Source organism: Zootermopsis nevadensis, unplaced genomic scaffold, assembly GCF_977971745.1.
Source record: "Zootermopsis nevadensis isolate Lab colony 2312 unplaced genomic scaffold, Znev_1.0 Znev_ptg000023l, whole genome shotgun sequence".
NCBI lineage: Eukaryota > Metazoa > Arthropoda > Insecta > Blattodea > Termopsidae > Zootermopsis > Zootermopsis nevadensis.
The window spans coordinates 7691830-7705270 of NW_028259155.1; the positions used below are offsets into that span (position 1 = coordinate 7691830).

General features: G+C 38.6%; 1 protein-coding gene across 7 annotated transcripts in view; it reads right to left on the reverse strand.

Moving 5' to 3' along the window:
• The window catches only part of Zir (dedicator of cytokinesis), an 83030-nt gene that overhangs the window by 41412 nt on the left and 28177 nt on the right, over window positions 1–13441 (reverse strand). For all 7 annotated transcript variants that reach the window (XR_015536720.1, XM_087354576.1, XM_087354575.1 and 4 more), the window contains 8 exons: window positions 12399–12557; window positions 10687–10943; window positions 7064–7245; window positions 6321–6460; window positions 5491–5667; window positions 4415–4541; window positions 1902–2092; window positions 40–174 (listed from right to left, as the gene is read on the reverse strand). Coding sequence is in view for 6 of the 7 variants with exons in the window: in XM_087354576.1 (XP_087210702.1) it covers window positions 40–174; window positions 1902–2092; window positions 4415–4541; window positions 5491–5667; window positions 6321–6460; window positions 7064–7245; window positions 10687–10943; window positions 12399–12557 (1368 nt within the window). In the remaining variant the exon portion in view is untranslated. The remainder of the gene's footprint in view (window positions 1–39; window positions 175–1901; window positions 2093–4414; window positions 4542–5490; window positions 5668–6320; window positions 6461–7063; window positions 7246–10686; window positions 10944–12398; window positions 12558–13441) is intronic.

Below are 13441 nucleotides of genomic sequence, written 5' to 3' on the forward strand. Positions count from 1 at the left end.
AGGTGAAAACATTTTTCAGCACTAAAATAAACAACCTACCTTGAAGACAAGAGAACGCTGAGTGGCAAACATGTTCTGGAGCACACACGTGCTTTGGTTTCGCCCTAGTGCATGCAGTAACACTTTAAGAACGACCCCCAGTAAACTCTGCAAGTTGTCTAGCTGAGATGCAACCTGTAATACAAAGTAAAGTTCAAATGCTTGTCCTCTCATTAAGCACATGCACACAAAAACAGCTGTGGTGCTTCGATCCAAGCTTCATGTTTCCTTAGTAATAAAAACTGTGAATACGTATTTGACTGTCTTTAGGCCTACTGTTATCAAAGTTCATGGCACTCAAATAGGAACACAACAGCAGTATTAGAACATGATAATAAATTTACGAGGCGCGTCCTCAAAGTAAGTTTCCCACTCGTCCCACAGCTAGCAAACCTTATATTGCGCGAAGCGACTGTGCGTACGTGATAGATTAATGACGTAGCATGGCGCATGCACTAACGGCACCTGCCGCGTTCTCACAGTAGCATCGTTGCAGCTGTTGAAGATGGAGGTTCTTATTCCAGCTCCCGCCGACTGTGAAGTGCGGTCAGTGATAACGCTAGGCCGCACACGGCTCGACGGACAGAAAGTCTCCTGCAGGAGTTCAGCTGGGAGGTGTTTAATCATATACCCTACAGCCCGGACCTCGCTCCCAGTGATTTCCATCTTTTCCTACTCCTCAAGAAATTCCTGTCCGGTCAGCGTCAGCGTTTTGAGAATGACAGAGAGGCGGAGATGGTTGTCACACAGTGGTTCCAATCCCAGGCGGCAGACTTCTACGACACAGGTATTCAAAAGTTGGTCCCACGGTATGACAAATGTCTCAATTCCGGTGGGGAATATGTTGAAAAATAGCTGGACACTTGCTGTATCTGTTGCAATAAATATTTCCATGAAATTGTGTTTTGTTTCTGTAAACGGCCCCAGGGAAACTTACTATGAGGACGCGCCTTGTATTACTGGTAAAAGATATCATTTGTTTGAAGAAAGAAAAACTATTAGGACGCGCTCTTTCGCATATTGGTGTAATGTGCATTCTTCTCCTCCCACAGGTCATGTTGCATTGAATTCAACTAAACGCACAAGGCTTGATCAAACAGTTTGGTTAATGATGTCACCACAACACGGCACGCCATCTGCAGGTGATTCCAAAAGAAGACTTCCATAAATGTTTCCAACATTGGTAGGTTCAGTAGAACAAGTGTACATGTGTTCCAAACTGGGCTCCGGAGTCGGAAGCAATTTTAGGTGGAGTCAGTAAAAATGTACCGATTCCGACCTCGATATAAAATCTTAAGAAAATATTATTTTAACAATTTCTTAGGGAGATTCAATGAGGTGTTGAGGCACATGGTGTGGGAACAATGCTTTGTAACTTTGGCTCCGGTACCTTAAGAATACAAACTGTCTACAAATCAACAGATTTCTGCAATAACCATTAGACTTATACTTAAATATAGGTTACGAGTCTCAAAAGTAGCCTGATGATTCACGTGGTGGTGATGAAATGTCTTATGGTACCATTTACCATTTTAGTAGGTTTAGCATTATAAATACATATTGAGCTTTTATGAAGAAGTCGGAGGTTTTGTGTACTGACTCCACAGCCCTGGTTCCAAAGAGGATTAATGACGAACCGGGTATTCAGTCATTCACCATACTTTTTCATCAAGCCCCGTACAATTACGCTTACCAAACATTTCAATTATACGAAGCAACAGAAAATGCTCTAATCCATTTTCATTGCATACTCTTGCATTCAGTTAAGTGGCATTATAAAGTAACAAGACATACATAATCACACGTCAAATGATGCAAGAATGAAAGGCAGTCACATGATTGTCAATGCACCGTATTTCTACCTGTACAATCCTTTCCAATGTGTCCAATATGATAAAACTGACTTCTGTTGCAAGATTGCCTTCGATATGTGCATCTGTCTCAATCTCAGCTCGTGGGCGCTCGCTAAGTTCGGAGCTCGGACGATACGCCATCTGCTCTTTTCGCCATCGTAAACGATCTCCAGGCCAACCGGGAGATGGTGGATTTCGTTCTGAAGTAAATCAAATTTGCATTTTGAGATAATATCTATTTGAGGTTAGAACAAACATGTTTGAACTAGTGGTCATTTTACAACATGTAACAGAATTTAATATAAACTAAAAATTAAATCAAGACAAGATGAACTCCATATTCACACCCCTCCACCAGTTGCTCCAGCAATGACATACTTTCCTGTGCAAATTATTTCACGCACACCTAACATAGTTCAGGCTCAGGGGCAACAACCCACCCCACTGCTGAAAAACTCACAATGATGTGACCTTCCAAATGAGCTCTTCTGTCAGGCAACTGCTTATGTATTACTATTAGCAAAATATTTGAACTGCTTCATTTTTTCAAAAACTAAAATTCAACACTTCCTAACCAACCACGATACAAAACAAATTCCGATACACTACAACCTAGATTTAAGGGATGTAATTTTGGGAAAAAAACTGTATCTTCTATTTGCATAAATAGTGAGCATGTTTGACAGACCCCAGTATAATTCTAAACACTTAACTAAATCTACATAAAATAATTATTATCTTTGTTTACCGTCAAATCACAATAAAATAGTAAGATAAGATAATTAAAATGATTAAAATATCATCTTATGTTTCATATCGAGCATTCGATTTACTATCGGAACATTCACAACATGTTTCGGTTTATCAAACCGTCATCAGTCAATAACGAACCTCGTTCTGAGATGGTAACACTTCTGGATCTCTCCTCTGAACACATCTGAACCGATTGCTATTTCATATATGACTGGTAAAACATCAAAACACCACCTCAACAATAATGTTATATTAATACAGTGAAACCTCGATGCATCGTTTTCGGCGGGGGTGGGAAATAAAAACGATGAATGCGGGAAAACGATAGATGCGGGAAAGCATTAAATTTTTTTAAAAAAAACAATGTTTCTCTTTCAAAGTTACTTCTTTTTACCAAAAAAGTCTTTAATGGACAACTGGTTTGTCGAAACTTTACGTTTTAGGCCAAACAGAGCACTTTCCACGTTCAAAATGTTTTCTTCGTCACGTTCACTAATATTAAGCGCATAAAAGAACGACTTCACTTTCGCCAATGCAGCGTGTGCTTCGGCAAAACTCGGCAAAGCTTCGGGCTCGCATTCGTCGTCTTCCTCACCGCTCCATCAACCTTCGCGGACTATAACAGGAAAAATGGAAGTACCAGTACTGCCGAACTCAACGAAACGTAGCTGTAGAAGACACGATATGAACCAGAAGAATGAAAAAGTTTCGCTCGCCTTTCCTTTGTACTTGTAATAAAAGCATTTGTGAAGAAATTCACACTGCACATGCCATCTGGCATCGCTGGAACGAAATATGAGTGCACCCAAATTAAACTCGTAAAATTTCTGACAATGGGCACCGCCATTCACTCCAACTATCACCCCTGCACCGCTGACCCCTCATTCCAAAAGAATCTGTGCTGGTTGGGCGACATAACAGGTTACCGCTACTGTGTATTCCAAAAACATTGTGCGTCTTTCGGTATTAATTTATCTCAAAAATCTGCATTTTAAATTCTCAGAAACGATCATTGCGGGAAAATTGTGGCCCGGGACTAAGATTTTTGAACGATCGATGCGATAAAACGATAGTTCGAGGAACGATAGAAGCGGGAAAATGTAACATTATTTTATATGGGATGTATTCGGGACCGAACAAAACGGACGATGCATCCGGGAAAACGATAGTTCCGGGAACGATGGATAGAGGTTTCACTGTAATATCTAAACACAACCTCCAAAAAATATACTGAGAAAGATGATAAAATTGTAAAACTATAAATAATTGTAATTTGAGTTTAAAAGTTTATAATTTACACCTGATGACGGTTTGATAAACCGAAACATGTTGTGAATGTTCCGATAGTAAATCGAATGCTCGATATGAAACATAAGATGATATTTTAATCATTTTAATTATCTTATCTTACTATTTTATTGTGATTTGACGGTAAACAAATATAATTATTATTTTAATTAATATCACAATATGACGCAAATATACTATCTCATAAATCTACGTAACTGAGTTCTGCTAGAGGAGCTATCAGGTGCTCAGCTGGTCAAACAATTCTTAACCTTGAATGGAACAGTCCACCACTAGACCAAATCCAGAGACACATGAATCTAATTCACACACAAACTACTCATATTCTTTTAAAAATCCATTTTAATATCATACTCCCACTTGCGCTTAGGTCTTTTAAGTGGCCTCTTACTTTCACATTTACAAAAAAAAAAATCTGAAAGCATTTCTCATCTCTTCTTGACAGATCTTAGCATCGTTACCTTTTCGGCGCATCATCATTTCACTTCGAGCCGAACCCTGACCCAGTATCACATCTTCCAACCGAGACTTTATGTCAGTTGTTTTCCGAAAGTTCTGTTGCGTGCAGCGTTTAATTGCCTTCTTTCCCTAAAACATAAAACAGAACAACTAATTATTAAATAAATGAGAAATGCACAAAAAGTTATGTGGCTAAAGAAATTATCTGTACGTAAACTATGTGACTGGATTACAAAAATCTGAAGCTTACCACCAATTGCCTTCAAGTGACATAATAAATCAGGTAACACCTTTTGACAGGAAACATTTTAAGATTCACTTAATTTGTGTGAAATTAACATTTTAATAGACAACATAAATATATCATAAAGATGGATATTTTCAAGATTTCCGAGTACACAACCTCTAGATTCTGTTTTCGGAGTACAGAGTAACGTTTAAAAACTCAGTTAACAAAAATTACATGATATTATGTAACTCATAGACCATTATGTATGTTTTTACATGGTCATCACAAAGTTCACTTTTTATATAAATTTCCTCAAAAGTACTTTTTTGTGTCATCCAAGACATACCAGGATAACTGAAACAGTGACATTTTGTTTAAATGCACATTTACTGGTTCAGTGTCATGCAAACACAATTCCCAAAAATGTCCCATAACACAAATCAAACTTAACTAAATGGTGTAAGCTGGATATAAACAGAATTCTTTTAAAAAACAAATTGGTCTTGAAATTCACATTTTAAGTTACCATGGCTTTTGCACAACTAAACTGTATCTGTACTAAGTTCAAATAGCAAGAATACTACACTCTAATTAGTTATTTACTGATTATAAATACAATTTCCACAAAAGCTATGTCAAATATTAACTCATTTCATGTTGTTTATATCTACGATGGTGCATGAGGGGCAGGAATAACTGAGGGCATAATGGTATGGCATTTGTAAATGAAATATGCCCTGTCAAACAAATCCTATACAGTTCAAATAAAGAATATACAAAACGTATCTCTTACACGATTCATTACTGATAAATCTACAGAAAAAGGAAGCATCTTCAAAAAAACCCTACCTTATATTCAAAACTTAAGATACAGATGTTCAGGAGGTCAAGGAGCTGGTGCAGTCTTTGCGCAGGAAGTTCGGTCCACCACTGCTTCAACATGTTCTTATCCACGTTCTTGACAATCCAAAGGAAACAGATGAGCAAATTCCGTGTTGTTTCACTGCTCAGAACGTACTTACGGTTCTGTAATCAAAGATACGTGAGCAGAGACCTGGTAGCCTCGCTTACACAGTAAAAGTAAAGCTGTCCCACTACACACCATGGGGGGGCATAGCTCCTACTCACTCATGACCTCAGCACTAGATACAGGTGAGTAGTAAGCGTCACGCTATGGCCACGTCTTAACCCTTGATAAAGGACTCAGATACCCACCGGACAGGAGGTACGGTGGGTCCCAGAGCCAGTATGGACACAGAGGCTACAAGAAAAATTATTTTGTCCCTGACAAGAATTCAACTTTGGTCATCGAGCCTGTAATCAAGTACTGTACTGACTGAGCCACCCCTGCTTAGCTTTACATAGTACACTTAAATAATCTACAAACTAACAGAGGAAACAGAGAATATGCACAGCTCTTATATCAATTTCCATGCGGAATGGAGGCAGATGGGCTGTTCAAATCAGGTTAAAAAAAATGAGAAATATCTGTCTGGTTAACCAGATCACGATACCAGTTGCACTTCCGAAACGCATTAATTTCCCTCCAAGAGACATGAATTTGAATCCAAAACCCAAATCAAGGAGCCATTCACCTTACATATATATAAAACCACTGAACATTATAATTCTTTACTCTCATTCCTCATGATAACACATTTTTAAAAGGCTGTTCTCACCTGATGGAAAGACGAACGTGTCTCAGTATCGCTCGTCTTCTGCCCAAAGGCTGACGTTCCAGCAATTGCCATGGCTACTGACTGGTTGATTCCGTTCTGTGGCTCTGTATCATCCAAGGTGGGTAAAAGCAGTGTCTGGCCTGCAATTACATCATCACATTGTCTAAGACCTATTTCATACATACAGTGAGATCACTTTCAAGAAATCTGCTATTTGCAGAACATCTTCGGTAGAACAGTCAAATGCTCCTCCAGCCAAATCAGTCCCAAGAAAATCTGGACAGCTAGAGGAACTAATGTACCTAAGGACGTTTTTTTATTCTTTTGCATTTGTTCCACTTTGGCAGGGTCTGCTTTCTTTTTGGAGGTTTGCTTGATCTATTAGACATTCGGTAGGACTCCTTGGACGAATGATCAGCTCATCACAAGGCCTCTACCTGTACACAGGACAACACAGAAAGACGCGGACAAACATCCATGACTTGAGTGGGATTCGAAACCACGGTCCCAGTGTCCGAGCGGCACAAGGCCCACACCTCAGACCATGTGGACACTGAGACGGCTTAATATACCTAAAGACTAAATCCACAAAAAATAAAACTTACCCTGATTACAGCAGATGCTGCAAATTACCTCCGTTGTTCCACCCACAAACCTGGCATGGTTGGCCATGGTTCTGCGTTTTACCATCACACAATCAACGCGTCAGCAAGCCACCTAACCAGTTACAGAAGTTTTCTCACCTCTTGTTTCCATGTGGTAGCCATACAACTGTGGAAGTACATCCATGATGATGCCCAGTAAGGGCAGGTACAAAGCGGCCACACGAGCTCTGCATTCCGGCTCGGCGTAACGCGGGTCACAGTCATGGCATGTCATCAGGTTACGGACAAGATTAACAACTTTGTTATGTAGACTTGGGTTCCTACAATAAGTAAGAAGCTAGCAAAAGAAGAAAGACCATGACAACACAAGAAATTAATACTGATGACCATAATACAGTGAAACCTCTATCCATCGTTCCCGGAACTATCGTTTTCCCGGATGCATCGTCCGTTTTGTTCGGTCCCGAATACATCCCATATAAAATAATGTTACATTTTCCCGCTTCTATCGTTCCTCGAACTATCGTTTTATCGCATCGATCGTTCAAAAATCTTAGTCCCGGCCCACAATTTTCCCGCAATGATCGTTTCTGAGAATTTAAAATGCTGGGTTTTGAGATAAATTAATACCGAAAGACGCACAATGTTTCTGGAATAAACAGTAGCGGTAACCTGTTATGTCGCCCAACCAGCACAGATTCTTTTAGAATGATGGGTCAGCGGTGCAGGGGTGATAGTTGGAGTGAATGGCGGTGCCCATTGTCAGAAATTTTACGAGTTTAATTTGGGTGCACTCATATTTCGTTCCAGCGATGCCAGATGGCATGTGCAGTGTGAATTTCTTCACAAATGCTTTTATTATAAGTACAAAGGAAAGGCGAGCGAAACTTTTTCATTCTTCTGGTTCATATCGTGTCTTCTACAGCTACGTTTCGTTGAGTTCGGCAGTAATAGTATTTCCATTCTTCCTGTTATTGTCCGCAAAGGGGGTTGGAGTGGTGAGGAAGAGGAAGACGACGAATGCGAGCCCGAAGCTTTGCCGAGTTTTGCCGAAGCGCACGCTGCATTGGCGAAAGTGAAGTCGTTCTTTTATGCGCTTAATATTAGCGAACGTGACGAGGAAAACATTTTGAACGTGGAAAGTGCTCTGTTTGGTCTAAAACGTAAAGTTTCGACAAACCAGTTGTCCATTAAAGACGTTTTTGGTAAAAAGAAGTAACTTTGAAAGAGAAACGTTGTTTTTTTTAAAATTTTTAATTCTTTCCCGCATTCATCGTTTTTATTTCCCACCCCCGCCGAAAACGATGCATTGAGGTTTCACTGTATTTAGATTCGCTCACTACATCTGAAACCAGACTGTCATTTACTTTTACATCACACATTGTCCTGATTTATTTGGCCACTGAGAAATGACAAACAGCACGGCATTAATTCTGACAGATGCAATATTATAACTGATAAAGTCCTTGTTAATTATTTAAAACAGTACATTTTAAATTAAATTCTTCAAGAGGATATGAGAGAGCTTCTAAGTAATTATCACCATCATCATTTATTTGATTGAAACTAATATTAAGACCAAACAATAATAAATTATCTAGAAATTTATTCAAGCAGATGTGACAATGAAACTTAAATAGCATTAAAATTAATAATTATTGCTTTGTTTCACTGTTTGTATCACTGCAATCCAAACAGACGCAGTCATCATCAACGCCACAAAATACACTGTCCTCTGAGCCATTCAAACTGCTTAAAATTCCACACTTTTCAATTAAAACTGTGAACAACAAGATCTGTCAGTATCAGGTCACATGTGCATCTGATCCATTCATAGTTTTCTAGGTAAGCATTAAGAAGCCTTGAGCGGTACACGCTCACCGCCTCATACAGTAATCATTTTGCTTTAAAAGTTTCTGAAACTAACCTCTGCTTGCCCTGGATTCCAATTTCTACCGCAATTTTCAGTGCCTACAAGCAGCACAATTCACATGAAACCACATAACCAACCTGTCACTTCTCACTTACATATAAAGAAAGATTTCTTCTACACCCAGAAATGTTTTTTCTTTCTACAGAAACAATAAGAGCCACTTCACAAAAAATATTTTTCTATAACCTTGGATGCAACTTACATTTACATCAGACTTCCCAGATGTGGCGCCACTGCCTATTTGTTTACATAGTCATAAAATCTTGTGTTACTTACAAACAGTGGATGATTTCAAGTAACTTTTGTATAAAGTACAGGCAGCCCTCGATTTAAGCCGGGGATGTGTTCCTGGATGAACCAGCGTAATCAGAATCAGCGTAAATTGAAACTCTTTTATAATGTAAATCAATGGGAAGTCAATGACATGCATTCCCAGCATCCAAACATTGACGAGTAATGGCATTACATTTAAAGCTCTGAAATAACGTAAATAAAATAAAGGGAATTTAAAAAATATATTTCATACACTTACAATCAGCAATTCGTCGGTCCCCGCGATTGACTGCGATTCTTTCACGTGATTGATGTGTACAGTCATCTCTGCTGTTATGCGATAGTTGCATTCATGTAAGACGCCGACCTATAGATAATCACGTACTAAAAATAACCCTGGTACCTCCGCAGAGATTAAATTAGTCCTTTGAATGTTTAAAGCGCCATAAATGAAATTGCATAAGAGCAAACTCGCACATGCAAAAGTTTGCATTTCACAAACAGCTTTTACCGATTCATCGATCTCATTGGAGCAAATTCGAGTTAACGAAACATACATAATTGCAGAGATGACTGTATTTACAATTTTTATTCAAAATCAGCGATGTAAGAATTACAATTTAGTATAAGAAGCAATACGAGATACATTGTAAAACATAAATAAAAGTAAAATAATTTTTTTTTTCACTTACTGGTTTCAAAATCGGCATTATTCTGAACCGGCGCATATCGAGGGCTACCTGTAAAGCTTTCGCGACGACTGAAGTTGATGAAACACTCTCGGGCTACAAGCCGCGTCAGGTGGCTGAAAGGTGAATAAACCATATCTTCTGCCAACGTTTCGAGAGCCATCTCAGCTCTCATCCTCAGGGCAGCTGCTTAACAAAACTGGTCCTTTGTAGCGCACTTGCAGATGGGAACACAGTTGCCCTGAGGATGAGAGCAGAGATGGCTCTCGAAACGTTGACAGAAGATATGGTTTATTCACCATTCAGACACCTGACGCAGCTTGTAGCCCGAGAGTCTTTCATCAAATTCAAGTCACTTTCTTTCATCCTTTCCAACAGCTATTATTGCAGTCGACCCTAATGACACTGAAAACCTGCTGTAAATAAAGGAATAGTATGATTGAGAATGCTATATTAAGAAAAGGATTGTCTTGCAGTGATTTGACAACTGATAATATAACCCCCACCCCCATTCCATATTTCCTACTTTAAGGAAGGGAAAGTTCTGAATGTCAAACTTCCTGCTTCCTGTGGCCCCAATATCACTGACATGTGTAGTGTTGCAGAGTCTACTGCTGAATATCGTGTACTCCTACACACGCACTTCGTGGTACCCGAATCAGATTCTAAAATACGACGCACATCCAGTTCTTTAATGCACAAATTTCAAAAAAAGTTGCATGTGGTACTTTGGATAAGTACGAAATGTTTCTCCATAATTACCATTGCTCAAACAATGACTACATCTTAACCTTTTCACTTTAATCAACAGATCGTCCAAAAATAACCATCGGAAAGAGTATGCTAAAATTAAATATGATACTCACTGAATATCCAACACTGCAGAAAGGTCACTCAACACAAGTCCAACTAAGAAATGCTGTTGTCTAAAATCTGTTGACAGGTCAGCAAAGTTCGCTCTGTCTCCACCAACAAGTGTTGAGATGAAAGATGACTGACTGGTTGATGAGGCAACAGACGGACTGGGTGACGCAGGTGCGGAGCTCGGCATAAATGGCGTGCCAAATGGAAGATTCAGTGCTACAAAATGTTCATGACTGCAAACAATGCGCAAGAAATCCAGCTGAAACCAACAATGCATTACAAAATTAAATAAAATTTACAATAAGGAAATTAGTGATGCCACAGTTCCAGAAATTTTACAAAAATGTGATACCATAGTGCCAATAAAATACATTGACTAACATGATGGAATCATTCTGGCAGATGAGATGCCATGTTACCACATACTGAGGATTCAGCAGACATTGTAATTTTAAAACTGCAAATACTTTGGAACACAAACACTATTACTATTTCCAAAAGCATACAGCAATGAGGGCTCTGTTGTGGAATAGCAGTAATCACTAATTGTTGCAACAGACAAAACTCATATTGCATTAAAGTTTTAACTCATAAGTGATCTAATATCTTCTTCAGCAATGAAAATGAACACACATTATGTAACATTTGAGGTTCATACAGCAGTGATGGTCATGTATTACGCAGATTTCAACATTAACTTACAAACAAAACACCATGAGGGTGAGAAAATTAAGTAAACAATTACTGGGATAAAAGAGAGCAAATGACACAATAGCAAGAATTCAGTTTAATATAACTAACTAACTAACTAGATGGCTTACGAAACCCTAAGGTTCATCACCAATTTAACCAAAGCCCTACACTGGACCCTGTCCTGGGCCTGCAAAATCCAGTCTCCTTCAACTCCTATCTCCCATAGATCCCACCTGAGATTATCCTCCCATCTACGTCTAGGTCTCCCCAGCGGTCTCGTCCCCTCAGGCTTCCCAAATAGTGGACCCAATCAACCAGATGGCTTACGGAACCCGAACTAACCAAAGCCCTCCACCAGACCCTGTCCTGGGCCAACAAAATCCAGTCTCCTTCAACTCCTATCTCCCATAGATCCCACCTGAGATTATCCTCCCATCTACGTCTAGGTCTCCCCAGCGGTCTCTTCCCCTCAGGCTTCCCAACCAATACCCAGTGCACACCTCTTACCCCATCAATGCGTGCTACATGCCCCGCTCATCTCATTCTTCTTGACTTAATCACCCTGACAAAATTGGGGGAGGAGTACAAATTTTTAAGCTCGTCATTATGCAGTTTTCTCCATACCCCATCGTCTTCTCTCCTAGGCCAAAACATCCTCCTCAACTATTCTCAAACACCTGCAATCTATGTTCCTCTGAGTGAGAGACCATGTTTTGCACCCATACAAAACAACAGGCATAATTTTTGTTTTGTATACTTTAATCTTTAGGTTCTTAGGAATCAGACGGGAGGACAAAGTATTTTGAACTGAACATTTTAATATAAGCACTCCAAAATTTCTCTCTCAATTATATTCTTGAGCAGTTCATTCTATAAAGTGTATACCATAATCTGAGAGAATGTGCACTGGGAGCTGGAGACTAGGTTTCTGTACTAGATATGCACGACTTGCATTCACGAACAGTAGACTGAATGGCACTGTACAGAAAGAATCTTGAAATATTTATTAATTATAACTAACCTTCAGAGCGATAAGACTCACAGCATCTGGCAATGAAGAAATCTTTGCTGACATCTGTTTACAGTACGTTTTTACGAGTGAAAATACGTAGCCACGATCCATGATAGACAGAAGGTCGAACAGAAAGAATCCAAGGCTTGAATTCAAGCTCTGAGTCAGCTATAAAGATAAACAAGACATGAGGTTGTTTTCAAACAGATTAGACTTATTTTTACAATTTATCTCTGTAAATAATTTTCACACTGCTTCATTCAATCCACCTTAAAAAGTTCTATTACTGGCCTATTTTTAAAAAAATCAATAAAATATAATCATTTCATAATTAGTATCATAAGCAACTTCTGTGACACACATACACTTCTTAGAACTGAAAAAATAAACAGCAAATCAAAATCTATATAAGTTTAGGTTTAATTAATGGAATCATGGGAAATTTTAACTGAGTTTTAAGCCAAATATTTAAAATAACAACTTAATCATAAAAACGTAAATTTAACAAATAGTATCATAACACTGCTATTTAGATTTTCATCAGTAGATGTGCTTCTGTTAATGTTGGAACACGCTGGTATTAAAGTGACAAGCCGGGTCTCTCGTGAAACAATCTGAGTGGTGATGTCACTATACAGCTATGTATTGTCACATATTTAATTTCAAAGATTTCTTTGTTAAAAAACACTAATAAAACAAGTGCTGTAACTTAATGAGGTAAAATTTTGTGCTTAAATTCAATAAATTTTATATTATTAATCTCCACTACAAAAATAAGACTTCTGTCTACACTCCTTGTTTAAAACTGAAGCAAGATGCAAATTGGCTTTTGATGTATTATTTAATCTAATGGACCACACAGTGAAAAACATAAACATTACCAGAAAAACAGACCCTATAACTGTGCAAGTTGGTTTCTCAGCTTGTTCAATGATGCTATTTCAGTTGCAGAAGTTACATACAGAATCAAATGAGATAATGAAATGACTATGAATGAGTCAGATTAACTGTGAGAGGAAGCTAAATCTAAATACAACTGATGATGGTTCTGC